This window comes from Monodon monoceros, unplaced genomic scaffold (genome assembly GCF_005190385.1).
Source record: "Monodon monoceros isolate NGI ecotype Baffin Bay Population unplaced genomic scaffold, NGI_Narwhal_1 Super_Scaffold_18, whole genome shotgun sequence".
Taxonomy (NCBI): Eukaryota; Metazoa; Chordata; class Mammalia; order Artiodactyla; family Monodontidae; genus Monodon; species Monodon monoceros.
The window spans coordinates 176765182-176790181 of NW_021703774.1; the positions used below are offsets into that span (position 1 = coordinate 176765182).

The 25000-nt window shown below is 55.1% G+C and overlaps 1 protein-coding gene across 9 annotated transcripts in view; it reads right to left on the reverse strand.

Annotated features, from left to right (window-relative positions):
- Positions 1 to 25000, reverse strand: part of KCNAB2 (potassium voltage-gated channel subfamily A regulatory beta subunit 2) — a 96441-nt gene that overhangs the window by 15790 nt on the left and 55651 nt on the right. For 8 of the 9 annotated variants that reach the window (XM_029227234.1, XM_029227238.1, XM_029227240.1 and 5 more), the window contains 4 exons: positions 11302 to 11345; positions 10461 to 10498; positions 2979 to 3058; positions 544 to 588 (listed from right to left, as the gene is read on the reverse strand). In XM_029227234.1, coding sequence (XP_029083067.1) covers positions 544 to 588; positions 2979 to 3058; positions 10461 to 10498; positions 11302 to 11345 — 207 coding nt within the window. Of the gene's footprint in view, positions 1 to 543; positions 589 to 2978; positions 3059 to 10460; positions 10499 to 11301; positions 11346 to 17930; positions 21499 to 25000 lie in introns of those variants that run through there. The other variant, XM_029227242.1, reaches the window with a different exon arrangement.

A 25000-nucleotide genomic window follows, 5' to 3' on the forward strand; every position in this document is an offset into this window, starting at 1 on the left:
GGGGAGGGGAGAGGCCCAGCCTTCTAACTGCTTCTGACTTTGCTGAAAATAAAAACACACAGGCCACAGGGACCCCAAAATGCAGTCAAGCGCTCAGCCTGGCCTGACTCCAGGAGGCTGGGCGGGAACTCTGCTTGACACCAGACACAAGGCTCCTGACTGGCTTTCCGGGGGAGGGGGAGCTCCCCCCCTCACCGCGGTGCAGGCCCTGGCTCCCCAGGGTGGCCACCCACAGTGTGAATGCTCGCACCCCCTGCAGGAAGCATGGGGCTGCCTCTATTCTGGGACGCTCTCACCTTCCCAGAAAGAAAAATTCTGGAACCGCCAGGCCTTAGACAGCCTGGCTGGTGGCACAAGGGTGATGAGGCCAACCCTGGGTGCTCCACCGGAAAACAGGAAGGAACAGCCACCGGATCCTTGCCTGGGTGGCCTGCCCATCCCACCCAGGACCCCAGGGTGGTCCTCTTCCCTCCCACCAGCCTTCTCCAGCCTCTTCCCTGTGCGCGTGCGCCCTGGGGATGGAGCACAGAGCAGAGTAATTACCTCCATCCCTTCTTCTTGATGATGTTTCCTAACACCACTTCAGCCCTGCCAAGAAGACCGAGACATGGGGACTTCATTACAGCGTAACAGAAACACCAAACCTTGCCCCACCTTGACAATCAGCCACAGGATCCCCTCTGTGAAAATGCCACTGGGGCCGGAGAGCGGGGCTGTTAATGCCCTTTGGCTCGGCAAGCTCATTCCAGAGCAAGGAGAGTGCCTGGGAGCAGCTGGGTTGCTCCCCGTGGAGGTGGCCGTGGGCATGTGCCACTTGACCCAGCGATGGCAGCTCCGGCTCCTGCGGAGAAGGAAGGAGTAATGTCCTGCTTGGCAAGACCAGCAGCAGACTGTTGCCCTGGCCCGCTGGAAATTCACCGGGGAAAACGCTTGACAACGTTACATGGGTGAAGTTTCTAGACACGTATATTTTTTAAAAGGTAAATTATTCAACAAGGGCATCCTCTGTTTGCAGAGACAATCAACATGTACTCAGGGCTGAATTTCCAGCCGAGTGCGTTTGTGTGTGTGTGTGTGTGTGTGTGTATCCCTCTTGTTTCTTGCTTCTGAACAATAGAGAGACAGATGCCATGCTGACCGCTCTCTGTTCTGCTTGGCCTCCCTCCGGGCCCTGCACCAAACTCAGGCCAGCCAGGGTCATGCGTGGACCGTTCCAGCCTCGCTTGGCACTGCAGCGCTGGATTAACTTTTAAGAACTTTCTGCTTGTGGCGAAATGTTTCTGAGCAAAAAACGACAGACGGAGAACCATCCATACCCAGCGCTACATTCCAATTATAACAGCGCCTGAGTCATCCACTCAGAAATAACGGGTTCTAATTTGTGAGCTGCTTAGCATACACTCTGAATGCTCTTCGTTTGCGGTCAAGATGCACAGAAAGTCACTCAGCCCTGGGTCTCTTCCTTTTATTCCTGGGTCCCTCGGTGGTGGCACAAAAGATCAGGAAAGGAGGAAGACAGGGGAGCAGGCAATGGTCCTGGGGCTACAGGAGCTGTAGGCAACGACTCACCCGAAGCCTGTTGCTTTCGGCTGTGAATTCTGCTGGCCATGAATTTGGTAAGCCTCTGCCCAGCGGGGGCACAGAAATCCTGCAGCTCTCCGGGAAGTGCCCAAAGCATGAGGAGCAGGGGCACTCAGTAAGACAGACGCTTGGCACTCTGGTTAGCAAGAGGGACTCAGCGTGCTGGCCCCAGCACGCCAGCCCTGGCTGTCCAGTTAAGCTGGGGGAAGTGAAGACAGTGACGCAGACAGTGTGGCTGCCGTGAAAGGGGGGTGCTGGGCCTGGACACAGGGCCATCTGGAGTTGCCTTCCTCACGCTCTCCTGGGCAGCAAAACGGAGGCAGGCGCAGGGCCAGGGAACAGGCTGGGGTGCTCGGGGTGGGCGGGACGCCTCTGGGCTTGGCATCTGCATTGGGCTTTTCCACCTCTGACCCTTCGGCTTAGCTCATCTGTCTGGAAAGCATTTCGCTCTGATGGAAAGCAGCTGCCGGTTTGGAGGGGTGGGGAGGGAGCTGTGGCATCAGGAGGACAGAGGGCTGCTGACAGGGTCTGGAGGAGATTTGGGGGTCCCAGTGGAGGCCCTCGGGGCTGTCAGATCATCAGAGCAGGACTTGAGCAAAGTCCCAGCTGGGGTCCTGATTCTCGGTACCCTAGGCCCCATCGAGAGCTGCAGGTAATAACCCGGAGCCTGCGAGGCAGGTGCTGGCCCTGCGGCCACAGTGCACGGGCGGTGGGCCAGGCCGAGCAGCCCAGCTGATGGGAACTTGGCTTGCCCCAGGCAGCAGGGGGCCAGAGGGAGGACAAAGAGAGAGCCAACAAATGATTTCACAAACAAAAGCTGACTTTTGGAAACCCGATGCAGGAGAGTGGATGATTTGATTACAGCCAGTCTTTAAAACTGAAGCCAGCAGCCTTGGCTGAAGAGGGCTTTTACATAATTGAGTAGGAAAATTCACTGCCAAGATGGGAAGAGCAGCTCCCTGCAGTGCTCGGCTCAGCAGACCCTGCTCTCCCCAGCTCCTGAGACGCCCTGCATTCCCTGCAGCCCTAATTGCACCATTAAGATGTGAAAATATCAGGCATGTGGGGCTGCCTGCACTTCGCGGGCGCGGCAGGAGAGCCCCCCGGACTACAGCTTAATCACGGCTCTCCCCCAACGCAGCATCTTTGGCACCAGAAGGGCTGTGGTCATCTTGCTGCTTGAACACACAGGAGTTTAGCAAGTGGCCAAATGCTCTGTGATTCTGGCCCCGTGAAAACACCACCTCCCCAGCCGTTTACAGTTTAGAAAAGCAGGCAGAGTGGGAGGTGCAAACCCTGTGGGGAGTAAGAGCCCCTGGAGCAACAGAAGCTCAGGCTCTTCCCAGGGAAGCTGTGGTTGGCCTGCATCGCTTCTTCCCGTGAAAAAAGGCACGTACTTGCCCGCCGCGTAGACTTCTGCGGTATCGAAGAGGTTGATGCCATTGTCGTAGGCCAAGGTCATTAGCTGCTCTGCCATCTGAAACGAGAAAACCGGGGCTCTCACAGGCGGCACCATCTTGCCAGCCCAGGGGGAGGGCCCGGAGGCTCCAGAGCACAGCCTCGTGGCCTGGGAAGACCCCCCGTGTGCCCAGGCGGCCCTGTCCCCACCGCAGGACAGGCCTGGAAGCAGCTCAGTCACAAACCCATAGAGAAGAAAGAAGACAGAATGAATGCAGAAACAGCCTCTGGACTGTGAATTTCTTGTGAGCAGGGACCCCACCTATTAGGTCATCTCAGGGCTTAGCACCTGTGCTGAGTTGAATCGTGTCCCCCAAATTCATATCCACCCAGAACCTCAGAATGTGACCTTATTTGGCAGTGGGGTTTTTGCAGATGTAATTAGTTAAGATGAGGTCATACTGCTTTAGGGTGAGTCCTACATCCAACATGAGTGGTGTCCTTATAAGAATAGACACAGACACACAGGGAAGAGGCCATGTGAAGATGGAGGCAAAGGTTAGGTAATGAGCCTGCAATCCAAGGAATGCCAAGGACTGCCAGCCAGCAGCAGAGCTGGGAGACAGGAACAGAACTCCTTCAGAGCCCTGGAGGCAGTGCGGCCCTGCGGACACCTTGATTTTGGACTTCCGGCCTCCAGAACTGCGACAGAATAAACTGTTGTTTTATGCCACCCAGTCTTTGCTCCGGCCGTCCTGGGAAACTAACACAGCCCACAACAGGAGCGTGATAAACCTTGGCAGAATAAATCCTCTTCAAAAGCTATGGCTAGAATGTGCCCGTGATGCTGTATCCCTCTGAATTCTTCCCAGCAACGGCAGGAGGGTGAAATTACTGTTTGCAGATGGAGAAACTGCGATCCTCAGCTAGCCCTCTGGCCTTGGCCCTGCTTCTCCGGTGCCTTGCAGACCGGGGTGGATGAACGGCAACCGATGGGTAGTCGGGGCGAGGATCCGAGGCAGCCTGCCTGCAGTCGACAGCCTCCTCCAAGATGCAGTGGGCAATGAACTCTGCTGGCCCGCTGGGCAGTGCAGGCGTCTGTCCGAGCAGGGGTCACAGATGCAAACTCCCCCACCAGCCAGTTCTCGAAGCTCAGCTCAGAGCCCCAAGCCTCCCTCCCAGTAGCTAGCCCAGGGTGCGGTGAGTAATACTTAACCCTCAAAAACTGCACGACAGAAAGCCAGCCAGCTAGGTGCAGCTTCTAGGAGCTTCTCCCAATACCAAACGCAGAAGCCCCACCGGCCAGGCAGGTAAGGAGAGGGAGGCTGGTGCCTGGTGAGGGTTTAGTGGGGTGGAAGGGGGCTCAAACACTGCCAGGAGTGACCAAATCCTTTTATTTTTCAAGAGAAGCCAGAAATCCAGGATATCGGGGAGCGGGTAAGTTCCGATTTTCAAACGTTGGCAATGAACCCCAAAGGTTTCAGATGATAAGCAGGCCAAAGCTAACCCCCATCAGTCAGCTGCTGTCTTCCGACTAGGAAAGCTCATTGGTGGAGGAGTTTTCTGGATCCATCTGCAGGGAGGACTGGCTCCTCTCCTTCCTCTGCCTCAAGTGTAACAATGTAGCAGGAGCTCCCCTGCGTCCTCCTCGGGGTCCTCCCTCCCTCCCTCCTCCTTTCTTTGCCTCCAGAGCTGCAGGCACACCAGGCTCCTTCCCTGGTTACCCGCTTTCATCCTTACTTTTCCAGGATGTGTCCTACCAGGCCGCCGGAGCTCTGCACAGGAGAGGACCGTGTGCTGGGCCCTGCAGGTTACACAGATGGTTTAGGCGTGCACGCTGTCTCCTGGGAGGGTTCTGAGCGAGGTGACCCAGGGCCAGGGCTTTTATTTTCATATTTCAGACACACACATATTTTCTTATGTCCCCATCGTGCTCACAGGGAGGGTACCACACTGTAGGTATTCTTTTGCATTTTGCTTTTTTCACTTACAATACATCCTGGAAATAGACCCATAGCAGTTCGTGGAGATCTTCTTCATTCCTTTAAAACTTGTTTTTAAAAATCAGGGTAAAATATACATAATATTTACCTTTTTTTTTTTTTTTTTTTTTTTTTTTTTTGCGGTACGCGGGCCTCTCACTGCTGTGGCCTCTCCCGTTGCAGAGCACAGGCTCCGGACATGCAGGCTCAGCGGCCATGGCTCACGGGCCCAGCCGCTCCGCAGCATGTGGGATCTTCCCGGACCGGGGCACGAACCCGCGTCCACTGCATCGGCAGGCGGACTCTTAACCACTGCGCCACCAGGGAAGCCCAAAATTTACCATTTTAAACTTTTTTTTTTTTTTGCTGCGCCATGCAGCATCTTAGTTCCCCAATCAGGGATGGGATGCGTGTCCCCTGCAGTGGAAGTGCCCAGCCTCGATCGCTGGACTGCCAGGGAAGTCCTCTAACCATTTTTAAGTGTACACTTCAATGGCATTAAGTAGATTCTCACTGCTGTGCAACCATCCCCACCATCCATCTCCAGAACCTTCTCATCGTCCCAAACGGAAATTCCGTCCCCATCAAACACGAACTCCCCCTCCCCTCCCCCCGGCCCCTGGCCCCCACCCTCGTACTCTCACTCTCTGTGATTCTGGCTCCTCTAAGTGCCTCACATGGGGGGGATCATACAGTCTTTGTCCTTCTGTGACTGGCTGACTTAGATGCCCTCAAGCTTCATCCGTGGTGTAATGTGGCAGAGTTTACGGGGCTGGGTTTTGAAGGGTGGTTAGGAGTTTGTCAGGCAGGCAGGAGGAGGGCAGGTGGAGCAGGGGGCGTGGCAGGCAGTAGGGCTGGTGTGTGCCGAGGGGCGCAGCCTGCTGTACCTGCTGCACCTGTGGTCTTGCCCGTCCTGTGCTCAGGTCAAACACCTGGCCACCCTCCACTCGGCTTTCTCTCAATCCAGGATCAAAACCTTTAGCCAGTCCTATAAGCTCCCGCTTGCAAACGGATCTGGAATCTGACCGCTCTTGCCTACCTCCAACCGGGCCCATCTGGTCCAAACGGGAGCACCCCTCGGCTGAGTTTTTGCGGTAGCCCCATAACTCTCTCTGCCTCTGTCTGTGCCCCTGCCACCCCTGCTAGGCAGACTGTGGTCCACAGACCAGCAGATTCAGCATCAGAGATGCGGAATCCCAGGCCCTGCCCAAGACCTGCCTCATCAGATCTGCCCCAGCAGATCTCCGGGGACTCGTGCACACGGTACAGTCTGAGAAGCACCTCCACCGGCCATCCGCAGTGCAGCAGCCAGACTGAGCCTAGTAAGACCTAAGTCAGGGCAACCTTCCTCTTTGCTAGAATCCTCCAGTGGCTTCCATGCCACGAAGGGTCAAAGCCAAAATCCCCACCAGATCTGCTCCCTCACCTCTGACCTCATCTCTTGACACCCCCTCCCACCATGGCCTCACGCAGGTGGGCACACACCTGTCCCCTTGGGCTGGAACGCTGTTTCTCTGGATCACCAGGTGGCTCACTCCCTCACCCCCGCCTTCCTGGATCGTCCTGTGTAAACCTGGAGCCAACACCCCAGTCCTTCTTTCTCTGTTTTCCTATTCTCTGTGGTTGACTAAACAGTGGTTCCCCAAAGATATCAGGTCTCTGGAACCTGTGAATGTTACCTTAGGTAGAAAAAGGGACTTTGGAGATTTGATTAAATTAAAGGAGATTCTCCTGGATAAGCTAAGTGGGCCTTAAATGCCACCACAGGTGTCCTTACAAGAGGGAGGTGGTGGGAGATATGACACTGACAGGAGACAGGGACGTGACCACAGAGGCAGAGGCTGGGGTGATGCGGCCACGAGCCGAGGACTGCAGGCAGCCCCCAGACACTGGAAGAGGCAGGAAGTATCCTCCCCTGGAGCCTCCACCGGAAGCGTGGCCCTGCTGACACCTTAATTTCAGCCCAGTGATACTGATTTTGGACATCTGGACTCGAGAACCGTGCGAGAATAAATGTCTGTTGTTCTAAAGCACACAGCTGGTGGTAATTTGTTTTAACAGCCACAGGAGAGGAATGCACTCTCCATCGTATGTTTAACCTTCGGAGATAAGATGGGCTTATGATCTGTGATCTGTCCCCCTCTCCAGACAGAGAGCAGCCTGAGGGCAGGGACCTGGAGCTCGGCGGGTGCTCAGCCGGCATGAGCTGAATGGAGGAAGAAAGAAAGACGTGAACACAATCCTAAGTACACCCAGGACAGTGCCTGGGTGACTATGGACAGAAAGAGAATTGGGGAATCTGGGAATTTTCAGATTTTCAGATTTTTGGACTGCTATGATTTGGGTGTAATTCCTCTTCCAGGTTTTTCTATGTGACTATATGCTTTTTCCCTGCAACATGGCAACTCTGACATACACACGGCTGTCTCTGCTGTTTTCCGTGCTCTCTCATCATGGTTCTGTCCCCTTGTCAGTCATCAAAACATGACTTCTAAAGACTTCTGCTCTGTGGGTGCATCCTGCATTATGTAATGGAGCTTCTATTTGGTGACTTTTCAGTTATTTCCAATGTCAAGAGTCCCAGAGGCTGGAGGCAGAAGGAACCTCAGATGACACGTGGGCCACCTCCTGTCACCCCCACCCAGGGGACAGGGAGGCCATCCTGCCCCCGCACGGTTCCCCAGAGCTGAGAGCTGGCGGTAGGCTCTGAGGCACAGAGCCCAGGTAGGACCCCTCTTCATCCCTCTCCAGGTGTGACCTTGGGCACCTGCTCAGTCTTGAGGCTCTGCTTCCACAGAATGGATAATAAAACACCTACCTCCTTGGGTTGAAAGAGGATTGAGAGCCATGATAAATGTAAAGTTTAGCTACTATTCTTATTGAATTCTTATTGCCCAGGCTGCTGGGAACACGTGCCCGGGGGGGGAGTTTTCCACCTGAGCAGCTGTGTGAGGTCACAGAACTAGAGTTTGGAAAGCTGACTCTGCCCGGGGCAGCTCTGGTACTTGGCCTCGTGATCTGAGGTTTACTAACACCGTCTGCTCCCCGTGTCCCTGCCCAGCCCACGGAAGCCTCCCTCCCTGGGACGACAACCCACAGATACTTGCAGGTGCTGCTGTGACCCCATAGGACCGGGGATGGCAAGGCTTTTCTGTAAAGGGCCAGAGGGTAAATATTTTAGGCTTTGCGGATGGTCTCTGTGGCAACTACTCCACTCTGCCCTCATAGCATGAAAGCAGCCACAGACCATATGTAAACGAACTGGCGTGGCTGCCTGCCAATAAAACTTTATTTACAAAAACGGGCTGTGGAATTCATAGAGGCAGAGAGTGGATGAGAGGTTACCTGGGGCTGGGGGGTTATTGCTTAATGGGTACAGAGTTTCTGTTTGGGGTGAAGAATAATGCTGGAAATAGACTGTGGTGATGGTTGCACAGCAAAGTTAACGTACTTCGTGCCGCTGAACTGTATATTTAAAAAATGGTACATTTTATGTTATGCTTATTTTAACCACAAGAAAAGTGGTTAAAATGGCAAATTTTACATTTCATATATTTAAGAAGAAAGAAAAAACAAAAACAAAACAAAAAAAAAACCAGGCTGGGGACCAGATGTGGCCCCCAGGCCATCACTTACTCACATTTCCTCAGTCCTGCGGGGGAACGCCACTTTGCCATAGTAAACCCACCAGTTCCTTGTTTCTGTGTCTCTCTGGCATCTGGGCGTGGCATCCTGCACACAGGAGGTAACTCTAAAAACAGGACTCTGTGTCTGGATTCTGTGGCATGCCAAACGCCTTCCTTTGGACATGAAGTTTGCAAGGAATACAGTGTTCCAGGTGGGGTCACCCAGCCGGAGCGGGGTCCCAGCCTGCGCCGCTCTGGGCTTGGGCAGCACACGTGTTTCTCTGCAACCCAGGAGGGTCCTTGCTTCCTGTGGCGCCAACCCCGCTGGTGCAGACCAGGCAGCCAGCTAAAGGATAAAATCCAGGCATTCTTCCTCTGAACCGCGGAGAGGTGGGCCCCTCAGACTTGATGTGTTGATTGTTTGGGACACTAACTATGGGGTTTAATAGGAAAATTCCACTGGCTCTTTCACTCAATCATTTTCACCCGCCAGGACCTTTTAGAACCCCGAATCTGTCATGTATCGTATCCGCTGTCCTCCCAGCTTTGTGTCATCTGGAAACGACTTCCATCATCTTCAGACATGTCACCATGTCCCTGATGGAGCCACGGTGGAGGCCGGAGCCGGCTGTGGCTGCCACTGGATCATTAATCAACACTCTTTTGGTGTCATGGATCTGTTGGTGAAAAAGTCACCTAACTGGACGGTTACCATCCGGCCACTTCTCTGTATCTTTCCCACAAGGACAATGCACACAGCGTAGCTAATGCCATTAGGAAATGAAGTCACATCCTCCACAGAATTCTTCCACATCGAAAGGGTAACAGGCGAATTAGACACCACACACTTATTTGGGGTAGACCATGTGGGCTCTGGGGCTCCAACCTTCTAGGTGCTTGGAACCAATCTGGTGACTGAAGGTGAAACAATTCCCTGCATCTTAAAAACTCCTGACTTTACCTGAGATAGCCCCCAGAACCTTAAAGCCAGGGCAAATAGTTCTACAACAGCTACTGTCATAAAAGGAAAAGGAACGAGACTGCAAATTAAATGCATCTAGATTTCGATGGAAGCCAAGCTTTCCCTTTGAAAAATAACTGAGCAATCACAGTTACAAGGTCTCAAGTGAACTCACTTATTCATTTTTAAATGCAATCTTTCCAATAGGAAGTAGAGCAGACATGAAGACAACTTCTTGTGCAGAGGTTCAGAGCTCTCTGAGCAAAACCGCTGTTCCCACCTCCACGATATTCACTCCCTGCCCGGAGTGCACACCAGCCTGGGAACACCGTCTTCTCCAGGACAGACGCTGGCTGCACTGAATCCCAGTTGTGGAGAGAGAAGCCCCAGCAAGTACATCCCATGGCAGTGCATCCCATTCACGATGGCTATGGGGCATGCACAGTTAGGAGCCTGGTCAAACATTCAGCTACTCGGTCTTCGGTTTGCAGCAAAATTTCCAGGATCTAAATTCTAAATGACCTCAACAGATATTTATTGATGTTTCAAATTCACGTGTGCATCCTCTGTAGGAGTGGCAAAGAATTGCATCGGGCTTGATGATTCGGAAAATGTGCTCTCCCTGAATTCCTCTGGTAACCGTGGGATAGGTGTTATGCAGGTCAGGAACCTGATTTCTGGGACTTTAAGGGACTTGCTGAAGCCCCAGTGCACCCAGCTGCTGGGTGTTGGCGCGACTACGGTGCTCACCCTTCCTGTTGTCCCCCAGGGCACCCTGGAGAAACAGTAGGAGGGGAGCCAAGGCGGCTGCCCTGAGCACTGACTACCTGGTGCATTTCGCATACTTTACCACGTGCCTGGGCATGGGCGGCCCTCCCCGGGGCCTGAGGGAACGAGGGAGCCCCATCTTACCTCGTCCGTGATCTGGCCTCCGAAGGTCACCCATGTTCCTGATAGGAGAGATACAGGCTCAGGTCAGAGAATGGCCCCGGGAAGCGCAGTTCTCCCCAGGGTGCTTGGACCTCAGGGTGCAGGGCACAGTGGGGCAGCCACAGGCTGCCACGCCGCTCTGCGGGAGCGTGTGCTTGGCATGCGTGGACACCTGGCCTTTGGGGCATGTCTCCCTCTCTTGGAGCCAAGGAACAAAGGGGACAGTAAGTGCCCAGAGCAGGCAGCTGACTGCAGGGCTTTGACATGCTCGTTGGCGCTCAAGCCGCTGCATCTCCTATTCCAGGGACATGCCGTGGGCAGCGGGACCAGGGCTGTCTCCCTGAAGATGTGCAGGGCTGACAGCCATGCCCTCGCGTTTGCTGGGTGGTGTGTGTGTGCGTGTGTGTACGTGTGCACCGTGGAGGCGGAGAGACAGCGTGATCTGGGAACAGAGCTCATATCTGGCAAAAGAAGAAAAAGGGCAAAATCTGACTGCCTCTCATGAGGGAATCTGTCACGTAAGGCAAGAAGATGCTGGTTCCCCGGGGGCAGGGTGCTTCCCTGATTTTCTGCTGCTGGGCAGTGGGCTGTGTGTGCAGAGGGCCCTGGTACTCCTCTCACTTCCCCTGCTAAGGCTGCATCTCTGCCCTCCTCCCTCTCATAGGCCCCTCCCCAACAGCCTCTTGGTTACCATGGCAACCAAGCCTCTTCCCCCCCCCCCCCCCCAATCCTGGCTCTGGGTGCAGCTCCCTCCCCCACCCCCGGCCTTCCTGCCACCCCCGCTTCCTTGCGCACCACTGGACCAAGAGGACCCCACACTCACCGAGCCCCAGGCAGGAGACCCGGAGGCCCGACTTGCCCAGGTTCCTGGAAAACAAACGTGGCGTGAGTTCTCAGCGGCCAGGGCAGAACCCATTGTTTCTACTGCCCAGCCTCCCGAACTGCCCACCCACCTCTTTTGAGGCTCTGAAGGCAAGGGGTCCTTTGGAGAGAGGCCTGCTGCTAGCCCACCCTGGGGGTAAAGGGCCAACCAGGGCAGAGCCACGTTGCTGGGACAGGCCACGCTGTGACCATGGCAGGGCCCCGGGAGCCACATCGGGGAGAAAACATGGAATGGACTCCATCTTATTTCATGGGCTGAAACAAGACTGGTTCAGGCCTTGTGGCCCCGGATGCAGGGTGTCCTCTTGTAAGAAGCTTCTCTTGCCATTTCTTTAGTGTCATGTCTGTGGTTTTGTGTATCTTTACTCCCTCTCTCCGAGGGGTGGAGGAGAAGTTAGTCCCGTATCACCTGGGCCACACAGCCCTGGGCCCTGTCTCTCTGCAGGAGGAATTGGGGGCAGATGAGAGCCCTGTTGAAGGGCACTGGTGCCCAGAGCAGGCCTGACCCCCAGCCAGGGCCGCTCAGGAGGGCAAGAGCCAAGATCCCCTGGCAGCACACGTCCTGATCAGACCCAGTGGCCACAGCTGCACAGACTGTCCAGGGCTCCATCACAGGCCTCCTGAGGCACCCGCCAGATGGGGCACATCCTGGGGTCCACGTGGGTGAGCTGCAGGCTGTCATTAATGTCCTTAGGAGGTCATGGAGGACAGCAGTGCCCTGCTGAGGGCTGGGATGCCAGTCCGTCCTGGCCTGTCCATCCTGCACAGGCTGCCTGGGAGCCTGCAGGGCAGCAACAGGCCGGGTGTCACTGATCCCCCGACAGCTCTGTCGGGCAGGTGCTTCTCTTTTCCTGATATTCCCATTTTACAGAAGAGCACACTGGACCTGCGATTTCACCCAGGCTCTGAGAACATGCTCCCAGCCACAGAGGCATGCTCCCGCAGCCCCGGCCCTTAATGGGAGCTGCCCAGATGGTGAGGCTGACAAGTGGCAGAGCGGGAGTCCACTTCCCTCGTGAGTTCCCACTACTGGCATCCCGGTCCTGGGACCAGCCCGGGGTGCGATACCCTTCTAGGCAGTGGGAAGCCAGAGAGCTGTGAGAGATGCAGTGGGTGAACCCCAGCCTCCTTCCCTAGGGCCGTCCGGCATTTCTAACTTCAGTGGATGCTCTGTCCTGTTTTTCTACCCTATGTGGCCCCTGGGAAGCAGGTGTGGGGCTGAGCGGGACCTGCCCTTCTCTGACATGGGCCCACTGTGACCTTCTGCAGCCTGGGTTTCCCTGGTTACAAGATCCCTGGACCCTGCCCACATTACAGGTGGTCGTTGGTCGGGGGGTGGATAGAATAAACTTGTAAGCGGTTTGATAACAGTTTGTCACCAAATTTAAAGTAGTTCTAAACTGCCCAGCTTTCTTGTTAAATTTCCCATTAAAACCAGCCCAGCCATTGGCCCACCGTTCCTACAGGGAATGCTGGGATTTTTCCCTGAGGACATAATCACAGCTGGTTTCTTTTTCGGGCAGGGGAGCAGATCGGCAGTGGCTACAAGCAGAGGCTCTGAAGCTGGAGTTCAAATTCTGCTTCGACCTTCCAGGCTGTATGCCTGCCCCTGGGCATGTCATGTAACTGCCTGATGCCTCGGTGGGCTCATCTGTAGAATGGGCTTGAGATGCTGCCTCTCTCAGGGGGTGGCCATGAGGATGAAATGGGATAACACATGTGCCTGGGGCACAGGGTCACAGAGAGCACAGAACGGGGGACAGCAGCCTTTTCCTTAAACGAGAAACAACAACGGACAAATCCAACAGGCTTTAAATGTTACCGTGTTAAAAAGGGAACTGAAGTTTCCCCTTGTTTTTTTTCCCCCTATAAATCAGTGAAATACTCTACTAGCGCCCTCAGCACTGCTTGCGTATTCCGACCCAGAGACACTTGGTTTGTGACCCTAGAAAGAGGCACGATTTGTAACTATGTGAGGTGATGGATGTTAACTAAACTGACTGTGGTGATTGTTTCACAATAGGTAAATGTATCAACCCATTATGTTGTACCTTAAACTTACACAATGTTATGGGTCAATTATATCTCAAAAATAAAAAACTGGGAAAAAATACTTAGAATATTCTTGATTTACCTTCAGATTTGCTATGAGAGATTTCAAATACAATATGCATGAAATTCAAGGGCTGAGTAGTCACACACGTTCTTCAAAAGTTTTCTTATAAAGTTTAAACCATGCTGGGATTGATGTCGCTTGCTAAGCAGAGAGTAAACTTGTGTATTCTTGTGTTTAAGGAAATTGGAATTCAAAAGGAATTAAAAAAGAAAGAAAAGCACAATGACATCACCAATAGACCCTGCATCAGGCCAGCTCCATTTAGCAGATTAGGTAAATTTTCTCACACTGGCTAGAAGATGCTCGTGGTGAGAAATTAGAACGTTGCTTATGAGCAGTCTGGTAATGGAGCAAAAAGGACTAAAAGTTGAAATCAGTGGTCTTAACAATTTTGGGGTCACAGACCCCTTTGAGACACTCCTTGCCTGGAAATGCTCACAGACACAAAAACCTTCAGAACCTTGTTTGCAATGCCCAGGCATTCGAAAGCCTGGGTACGTGGTCTAGATAAATCCGGTGCCGGAAGGGAGGCTGAGCCCCTGCCTCGTGCGTGATGGTGGGGGAACAATTTCCTGGCGAGGCTCTGTTGAAGGTCAAGTTCTAGGCATGTCCTCCTGCAACTGCCCTTTATCACAGTGGAACCAAGTGCTGGCACGAGCTGCGTGTTCAGGGGATGGGCGGCTTTAGCAGCAGACAGGTGAGGACGCAGGACAGCAGGTTGAGCCCACCAGTGCCTGTGCCTGAGGAGAGGTGACACCCCTCGGCCACCAAAAGGGGCTCCGAGTTTCCTCGGACGGGACGTAGAGTGTTTGGCGATGCAGCTGCAGCTCCACCCACCGCCCACAGGAATAATTTAGCAAAACTAGGACACCCAGCGATGCTGCAATTACCCCGCTCAAGTTGTTTCCCTGTTAAAATGATGGTATTAGTTCTGCCATCCGCTGCCAGGCCTCGGGAGAAGGAACGAGAAGGGACAGGGATCTCAGGGCTAGGAGCTTTAGAAATACGGCAGCTCAGTGGGGGCGGGCAGAGGTCAGCAGATCACAGCCGCGGGTGGACCAGGGCTGGTGACACGCTGCCACTCGAAACTTTCAACACGCAAAGATCGTTTCCTATAGCTTTTCCTCCCCTAATTAAAACCTGACATCATGATAAACTAGTTGGCTACATCTCTCAACCCCAATAACGTTAGTCTTTATTAATTTGCCTCATGTCCCTCCTGGGGTCTGGAAAAATGGCTAATGAGGGCTCAGGGATTTAACCTTTGCTGGAGGAAGACAATTGACGCCCATCACGCAGCCCCCCGACGCGCTGCACCCCTAAACACTGCACCTCAGACTCCGGGCAATTACAAATCCCGTAAAAATAGCTGTTCAGGGCCTTTACCTTCAGCCTTCTGGGCGGAGGACAAAAATATGATCAGGTGATGGAAAGCAACTGGGTCTTGGTGAGCTGGCTTGATGGACAGGGTTGCCAGGGCATTTGCTGGTTGGTTGTCACCCTGCGGGGATTATCTGTTTTCAGCCCCCAGGCTCCAGGCTCCCTAAGGACAGGCCTGGACTTCCGGGTCTTTGCTATCAGATTGTAGCTGGCAGCTGCAGGGTCCCAGGGGTGCTTGTTGGCGTAACGTGGGGCTGAGAAGTCCAGGCCCTGGGGCCAGACCCTCAGGATCAAATGCTGGTCCCTCTCCTTGCTCACGGGGCTTGGTGTATCCCTTCCCCCGCACTGAGCACCCCTGGCAAGAATGTGGCACCCTGGTGCAGGCCACACACCTTCAGCGTCACTGTGAAGGGCTAGCTTCTGAAGGAGGTGGTCAGAATTGGGGCAGATCTGGATCAGGTCCCCTGCAGCTCCTACCTGCATGCACCCTGGCTGTGGCTCTGGGATAGTCATTATGGAGCAACCCCATGAGACAGCTACCCCAAGGCAGGCACCTCATGCTCAGCGAGGGGATCCAGTGGTTTGGATTCTGGCTCCCATTTCAGCTGATATGAGATTACAAATCCTACAGGGAAATGAACCCACCTTCCTCCTGCCGCTGCCAAGAAAAGCTCCCAGGGCCCTGCCATGTGTAAGGACAGGCGGGGGTCCCCCTGTGTGGAGGAGCTGGGGCTGGGATCTGAACCCACTTCCTCAGACTGCAAACCCTCTGGCCCAACGACCACCACACTGCCTGTCTTGCCCTCCCTGCCTCCACATGTGCCACACGCACACACGTTCACATGCATGCACTCACACACAGGTGCACACACAGACGCACACACGGAGATGCACACACACACAGGTACACACACGGAGACGCACACGTGGAGATGTGCGCACACACACAGGTGCACACACACAGATGCACACGTGGAGATGCGCACACACAGGTGCACACACGGAGACGCACACACGGAGATGCGCACTCACACACAGGTGCACACATGGAGACGCGCACACGGAGATGCGCACTCACAGGTGCACACATGGAGACGTGCACACACACACAGGTGCACACACAGACGCATGCACGGAGAGATGCACACACACACAGGTGTACACACAAATGCACACGTGGAGGGATGCACACTCACAGGTACACACACGGACATGCACACACAGAGAGATGTACACACACAGGTGCACACACGGAGAGATGTGTGCTCACAGACACACACACAAACGCACACAGAGATGTGCACACACAGGTGCACACATGGAGAGATGCACACACACAGACACACACACGGAGAGATGTGCACACACAGACGCACACACACAGACGCACACACGGAGAGATGCGCACACACAGATGCACACACGGAGAGATGCGCACACACAGGTGCACACACGGAGAGGTGCACAGTCACAGGTGCACACACACAGATGCACACACACTGGTGCACACACACAGAGGCACACACACTGGTGCACACACACAGAGGCATACAGTAATCTTAAGCCCTCAGGCTCCTTGACATATCTAATCCTCAGTGGATCTTAGGAGCTTGGGAGGGAAATCATGTCAATAGCCACATTTTCCATTTACAGGGTGCTTCGTATTTTTGGAAATGGTCTCACTTGTACTAACTCCTTTGATATCCTAGGACTGACTTAAAAGTCCCAGCGGATAACACGAATCTAAACTAAAGAATAGATTCTGTTTACTCTTAGCCTTTGATTCCCACTGAACCAAAGATATGAACCACCAGAGCTTCTAGAAGAGAGAATTCTGCTCTGGACTGTCCTCACTGAATTTAGAGAATGGGAACAAAAGCCTTGTACCCCAGAGGCCCATAAAAGAACGTCAAATGTCCCCCAAGGACCAGGGAAGGAAAGGATACGGGTGGAGACGCAGAAGGACCCAGTTATTCCAGAATTCGTCTCAAGGACGCCTGGGACTTATGACACAGCTCCTTCACATGAGGTCCAACTTCTGGGCATTGGTTTTGTCTCAAGCCACACTGCTCAGTTGTTAAAGACTCATTCTCTCAATACTTTTCAAGTTGGCACCAACACCAGCTAGAAACCCAGACATTCTCAAACACAACCAGACTCTTCTGTGGCTTTTCCTGAGGCTGGCCTGTGAGATCTGAGTCACTGAGAGCAGAGTTGGGAACCAGGGACCTAACTTAGCTTTTCCAGCTCATGCAGACGGTTTGTTGTAAGAACTCCCCTTTCCCCAACAATACCATTCTCGAAGCGCTGAAGGCTCTCAGTGAAGAGAAACTCATGAGTGAGAAAGGCTAGACCTCTAGCCTGGTGAGCCTCGGTAGAAAGCCAGACCTCCTTTTCCACGTGGGTACATCCACCGGGCACCTGAGCAAGGCCCTGGACGGAGTAAGGGGGGCATGCAAGGAACAGCAGGAAGGCCCCTGCCCCCTGACACTGGTGCTTTGCACGCTCTCTACGTACTAGTCATGGCGAGCGTACCCAGAGTAGGGGGGGACTGGCCGAAGCAGAGGGACACACAGCAGCCTGGACTGAGCCCTTAGCAGGGAACCCCGGCTGCGGCTCTGTGCCCTGTGGAGCATCAGCCCTGCCTGCAGAGGAGCCCAGGCCTGGGGTCAGGCTCAGTTGCTGGGGGAAGATCTAATTCCATCACATGGTTCACCCAGTATCCCTGACTATTAAACTGAGGTTTGTCAAGGTGGCTTGGCTGCAAAGGCATCAGACCACCCACGGGGCATCTTTGGGGCCTGTGTGCCCAGGGGGAGGGCAGGGGTCTGTGGCCGGTGCCACAGGGTTCCCAGAAAGAGGAAGCTTTACCTTGCGTCCAATATGGGGGGGGGCTCAGCTATAGTGAGCCCTCCCAAGAAAAGAAACAAACGAGCAGAAGGAAAGAAAGGCACCATCACCCCCTGCAACCTGACCCTGAGCCTTGATTTTATCTTTCCCCGCATCTGCCAAGCTCCCCCAGATGGGGGTGGGAGGGCAGACCCCGCCCCGCACAGCCGCCCCGCGCCACGTACCTATACTTCATCCCGGGGTGCATCACGCTGGCCTCGCCTGTGCTCAGGAGGCTCTGCACCGACAGCTGTCCCAGGCTCCGGGCCACCATGGCCACCGCGCGGAAATGGCTGCGGGTGCCCAGGCTGGGGCTGCTGGCTGCCGGCCGGCCCAGATGCTCCTCGGGGCCCCGGCCCTTGAGGCCATGCTCCGAGCACACGAAGGACACCTGCATGTTTCCGGCGCTCAGCTCCTGGCCACGTCCCCCCTCCTTCCGGGCTCTGAAGTCACCTGCCCCTGGAAGCCCTGCTCCGCCTGGGACAAGACTTTATCCCAGAAGGTGAAGAAGCCACCAGGCGTTGCTTCAGGAGTGCAGATTTCTGACGCAGAAAAGCCTGTGCGCTCTCCGGGGGAAGGGGGTGAAATTTCCAGAAATGTGCTAGAAAAGACCTGATCAGATAGAACTCAGAAATCGAGGGGTGGGGAGGATGCCATTGCCTCTCCCTTCTCTGCGGGTCCTTCCTCTGCCCCACCCTGGTCCGACTCTGTCCGCCCGAGCCCCCAGCCCAGCTGTGTTCGGCAGGGCTGGGCTGCCAGCAACTCACGACCAATGAGCGGCACCGCTGTCCCCTGACAGCAGGAGGAAGAGGGAGGGCGCCTCCCGTCAGGGTGGCAGCCCAGGGCTTCGGGGAGCAGCTGCTTCTCCAGGCTTCCCCGAGTCTCTTGGACGGATCCTGGCGTCCACCCCTGGCTCTGCGCACTGTGGCTCTTGGGACTCCCACCAAGTTAACGAGGTGACCGGCGAGAGGCATGGGAGGTGCAGGAGGTGATTCGTTATTAATGACGCGGATGCACAAGCCGCCCCGATCGCCCTGGCCGATCCCCGGGAGGTCGGCGCCGGCGCTCCAGGCTAACAGCTGCTCAGCCGGGACCGCACAAGGGAGGCACTGCAGCCAGGTGGACAGCTGAGCGTGCAGGCAGCTGGCCTGGCCAGCTCTGTCCCCTGGTGGTTCCCACCCAGGAAAGTGGGGCTGCCACCAAGGTTCAGCACAAGAAGTCGGATCACCAGAAATCTGGAGGAGAGAGGACCGTTCTGTCTAGATGGTAATGACGCAGGTGACGTTAGGAAAGAAGCCCGGGGTCAAGGGGTCAGAGACCTGAGAAGCTCCAGCTCTCCGCACGGTACTTAGCTCTCGGCACGTGCTCAATAAATACTTCTGGAGTGAATGAATGAATGGATGGATGGATGAATGGGTGAATGAATTGATGAATGAAGATCCCCCTGCTTTACCCCATCCGCCTTTCCCACACTCATGGGATAAGGATGAAGACAGAACAAAGCTCACGGGTTTCCTGAAACCCAGAGAGATGCCCCCGTTGGCAGGAAGGGCTGGCTTTGCCCTCTGACCCTGAGCATGCCACTCTCACTCTGCAGGGTGGCCCTGGCCAAAGCTGCATTTTGGATCTCATCTTGCCCTGCGGGAAGGGCTGAGAAAGTGTGGTGGATGGGAGGCAGGTGGTCAGGGGTCTAGCTCAGGCTCTGCTGCTAATTCGCTGTGTGATCCCAGGCGGGTGTCTTGCTTTCTCTGGGTCCCTGGGTATCCACTGCCAGAATAAGGTGGCTGGCCTGAGGACCACGCTGTCCCTCCCAGCTTGGCTCTGCAGGAACCTTCCACACCTGCTGGCTGTCCACCCTGTGCTCTGACGGGACCCAGAGAGGAATCCACCCAGAGATGTTCACAGTAGATGGTGGCTGAACTTGCTCTCAGCTCTGGCCCTGCCTTCTTGGCACAGAAGTTAAGAATAAAACCTTGTTCCAGTCCCAGCCTCCCTGCGCCTGAGCTGGGCAGCCTTGGGCAAGTGACCCCCTCTCCGAGCCTCACGGCTCTTGTGTCCAACGCAGGTCACAAAGGCATGGCCAGATCACGCCTGCAAAGCACTCACACAGGGGTCTGGTCCTTGGGAAGCACTCCCACGGTCCCTTGGCAGAAGGGAGTGGCTTTCTGGCCATGGAGTCAGGATAGACCCCTGTGTGAGGCCCTCCTCCATCCCCACCAGTAAGAATACCCCTTCTGTCCTCCCCGTGGCCTGACTCGGCAGCAGGAACCACCCATGAGGTGGGGACCTGGACTTGGGGATAGAGGCCTGGGGAGGGCAGAGCTGGTGCCTTTGCCCGGGGGCCCTGGGAGCTCACAGACGCTACGTGTGGAGGCCAGTGGGGCCCCTCAGGACCCACAGGCCGGCTCTGCCTTTCCTCTTCCACCTGCCCGTAAAAACCTCGGGGCCTGGCTGGCCTGGGTCCCTGAGCTCAGGGTAGGGTGGGGCCCTCCTGAGCCCCTTGGGTGGGTGGGGGGATGGGAAGGAGGAAGGACAGCCTACGGTGCTGGCCCTTCCACCTGCTGGAACCTTGCACTTGAAGACAGCAGGTCTTGGTCCCCAGGAAGCCCACAGGCCTGCCAAAGAGGCTGCAGGCGGCAAAGACTCTGTCTTTCGCTCCTCCCCAGGCTCGTGGAGCTCATGCCCATGGCAGGGATGCTCAACACCTGACCAGGATGCTAGAGGTGCTTGTTGCAAATGCAGATTCCTGGGCCCCAGCCACGACTACTGAATCGGTAGCTCCGGGGCTGGGCCTGGGAAGCTGTGTTTTTATCAGGAGCTTTTTTTTTTTTTTTTTTCGGTACGCGGGCCTCTCTCTCTCTCACTGTTGTGGCCTCTCCTGTTGCGGAGCACAGGCTCCGGACGCGCAGGCTCAGCGGCCATGGCTCACAGGCCCAGTCGCTCCACGGCACGTGGGATCCTCCCAGACAGGGGCACGAACCCGTGTCCCCTGCATCGGCAGGCGGACTCTCAACCACTGCGCCACCAGGGAAGCCCCTATCAGGAGCTTTGAGTGGTGCTGTGCACTGGCTGAGAGGATGTGGAAATCCCCTACTTCATTCCACCTTCTACTGTTCTCTGTGCTCTGGCAAACTGTCAGATCCTACAAGGGCTAGCATCTTACTATTCCTCTGGGGCTGCTCTTAACCAGATGGTGTGCTTTAAGCTTTAGGAGAGATCCACAAAGACTTAGTCACCACGGTGTGTAAAAGGCTACCCGCCTCATCCCCCGCAATCCAGCAATTCCACTCCTAGGTATGTACCCAGAGAACTAAAAACTTACACCCACACAAAAACTTGAACACATTATGTCCACAGCAGCATTACTCATCACAGCCCCAAAATGGAAGCAAAATCCAAACGTCCATCAACTGACGAATGGATAAAAAAATGCGGTCTACAGCCGCACAGCAGAATGTTACTCAGCCATACCGAGGAATGAAGTACTGATACATTCTACGACATGATGACCCTGCAAACATCATGCTGACAGAAAGAAACCAGTCACAAAAGGTCACATATTGTACGATTCCATTCATATGAAATGTTCAGAACAGGCAAATCCATAGAGACAGAAAGTAGATTAGTGGTTGCTGGGGGCTGGGGGGAGTGGGGAATCAGGGAACGATAGCTAATGTGGGCGCAGTATTTCTTTTTGGGGTGATGAAAATGTTCTAAAAAACGGGTGACTTTTGGACAACTGTTTGTACTAAAACCATTAAATTGGATGCTTTAAATGGGTGTATTTACCAAAAAAAAAAAAAAAATGTCAATGACCTCAAAAGTCTCTGGGCCTGGGCTTCCCTGGTGGCGCAGTGGTTGAGAGTCCGCCTGCCGATGCAGGGGACACGGGTTCGTGCCCTTGTCCGGGAAGATCCCACATGCCGCGGAGCGGCTGGGCCCGTGAGCCATGGCCGCTGAGCCTGCGCGTCCGGGGCCTGTGCTCTGCAACGGGAGAGGCCACAGCAGTGAGAGGCCCGCGTACCGCAAAAAAAAAAAAAAAAAAGTCTCTGGGTCTTCACTCTTGCTGTGCCCTGTGGGAGTGCCCTTCCTGTTTCTCTGCTTTTGAAATCCTTGTCGACCTCTCTGGCATCAGCTGAGATAGTACATGCAGTGCGAAGCAGTCCCCCGCCCCCCGCAAGCACCAGTAACCTTTCCTTCCTCCCAGTGTCGCCGACCTCAGCCTCCCCAGTGACACCAGGGGCCTGGGAGCCACAGCAGGAAGCAGCCCTCCCAGACTTCGGCAGCAGTCAAGCCTTCACTCTCGCAGGACCTCCTGGGCCTGGCCTGGTGGTAGAGTCCCCAGCCCCGACTCCATCCCACTGTAACGTGTTGTGGGGATGATGGGAATGGACATTTGACCTCAGAACCCGCCCAGGGAATCCAGGACAAAGGTGTCTCTGGGTCCAGCAGAGAACTGCCAAGAGGGGAAGTCGGGTAGGTGGGTTTTCACAGCTGGCCAGAGTCCGTAATTTTTCATGTGCCCCAGACAGCGGTCACAACTCATAATATTCTTAGAAAATCACAAGAATTAGACAAGGATGGAAAGCTGAAAGCTTAAGACCTTGACCCGAACTTGCCACAGTAAAATGTCACTCCCAAAGGGTCTCTCCTTTCAAACACGTTTGGGTGGAGAAGTGAGTCCCAGACACGGGTTGGTCGACTTGAAATGGGCTTTGGGCAGAAACATCGAGTGTGGATGGTTGATTTTGATCCACAGCAGATTCTGGGTTTTTTTCTGCCTCTCCAGTGCCCGCTATTGTTAAAACAAAGCAGCTGGTTCCTGCTGTGATCCATCAGAGGGGCGGCCACCCCAATTAAAAGCTCTGCCGCGTCCACAGAGTGCCACAAAAGAGAGCTTCTCGGGACAGAAGCTGTCCCAGTGAGGGATGGGGAGATAACAAAGCTGGGGCCTAGCCAGATCCTTCCCCCAAGACAGTGACAGGTTCACAGTAGGAGGGGACAGGACCCTCCCTGCACAGAATGAGGCCCGTGGAAGCCTCAAGGTCTGGAGTAGAAGTTTTAGAGATGGCTTTTAAATTTGGGGGGGGGGCCGTGCCCCTCGATTGGACCAGGCGGGCCCTCAGCAGTGAAAGTGGGGAGTCCTAACCACTGGACCACCACGGAATTCCCTAAAGATGGCTTTTCAAAGCATGGACCGCAGCAGCAACTCGGGAATGAGGACGAGCCTCGGCTGTGCCCTGCAGAGGCCTGGGTGCCTCCCCTGTATCAGTAAGGCTGCCCCAACTGTGCTGTGTCCTGATTTGTACTCAACAGGGACTTCCTGCCCAAGGCAGGGGCAGCTGCTGAAGAGTTGGGGGCCACCCTGATGGAGCAGTGGGATGGGAGGTCCTTGGCCCCTGAGGTTTCTGAGAGCAAAGGGTGGCAGACCGGTGGCCTTCCTGGAGGAGGTGTCCTCTGGTACGTGAGAGCGGAAGCCCCCTTGGGGGCTCAGTGCTGTGGCTGTGCTTCCTTTGGGAGCTCATGCCCCAGTCACGCCCAGCGTTACCCGCCCTAAAAGGCAGGAGGGCGGGTCAGCCGTGAATGGGCCCCTCCTGCTTCTTAGCTGTTGCCCTGTACTAAGTGGCTGTGCCCAGGCCAGAGTAAGCACTTCCTGCACCTTTTCTCTTTTCAACCTTAGCAGCACCTTGGAGGCATAACAACAGCGACAACGGCCACAGCGCTAACACTTACACGGTGCCCGCTGCGCCCCAGCCATTGTGCCGAGCGCTTTGCGAGCAGCTCACTAAGTTCCCACCACAGCCTTCAGCTGGGCCCTGCGAAGCTCCCGTTCACTGGACGACACCGAGGCACAGAGAGGTCGAGGGAGGGAGACTAACGCTGGGCCCGCCTTCATTTCACAGCGGAGGCTCCTGCTCTCAGGCCCCCAGATTAAAGGGTGAGGGTGGGGACGCTGCCTGGCACCGTCTGCGGGTCTGACTGAGCTGTGCTGACCCCCGCCTTTCCAGGTGGACGGCAGAGAGCCAATCAGCCAGGGTTCCTGTCCTTGCCCAATCAGAGGAGCCTCTTGGGGGCGGATCCCCCAAATCTCTGGGCAGGGCCTGAGGATCCGCGTTGCTAACAGGTGACCCCCTGATTCCCGCTGCCAGGAGCGCCTGGGAGACACTGAGTTGTGCTGTGCGTTGGTTACAAAGCCACACACCAGCAGTTGTTTTAGGATCGCTCAGCCCTTCCCGTCCCTGCCAGACACAGGGGAGGGAGAGGCTGTGACGTCCCTGTAAAGGCAGGGGAGCTGGGGCGGGAGGCCCAGGACCCGCAGAGGGATGGGTGGCTGTCTCCAGGCCTGGGGCCGCCGCTGGGCCCCAGCACGGTGGCCACTGCCAGCAGAAGCAGACCCAGTACGAATGCAGGCCATGGGTGGCTGACGCCAGGGTCCTGGGCCGGCCCTCCACGGGGGCCCACGAGGGATCCCCGGATCATTGCAAGGCAGCTCGTCCCGAGTGACCGGCTCGTCTCGCCACCTCCCTCCCTGCTCCCTTCCCATCTGCTTTCCAGGTGCTATTGTTTCCGCCCATGAGATTCCAAGACTGGGGTTTCTCTCCCACCAGGAGCCAAGCCGGGAGCCCTAAGTTCCGTCACTATCTCCTTTTGTCCTCAGCACACTTCTGTGAGGAAGTAACTATAGTCTCTGCTTTCCAGATGGGGACACTGAGACACAGAGAAGCCAGGTGACTTGTCTAAGTTCATATAAGTACCGGTGGTGGAGCCAGGATTCCCCTCAGGATACTCAGTGATATCCCTGCAGGCTCAGGAGTTGAGTCAGCCCTTGGGACCCGCTGTGGGTTGAAATGTGACCCCAAAGAGACATGTTCAAGTCCTAACTCCCGGCACCTGTGAATGTGACCTTGTTTGGAAATAGGATCTTTGTAGATATTATTACGTGAAGATTGAGTTCCTGCTGGATTGGGGGTGAACCCTGAATTCAATGACTGCTGTATTTATAAGGAGATGGAGATTTGGAGACAGACAGAGATGCACAGAGGGAAAACAGTCATGTGAAGATGGAGGCAGAGATTGGAGTGACGTGTCTACAGGCAAAGAAAGCCAAGGAGGCACGGATGTAGAAAGCAAACTTATGGTTGCCCGGGGAAAAGGACGGGGGAGGGATAAATTGGGAGATTGGGATTGATATATATACACTACTATATACAAAATAGATAATTAATGCTACTGTATAGCACAGGGAACTCTACTC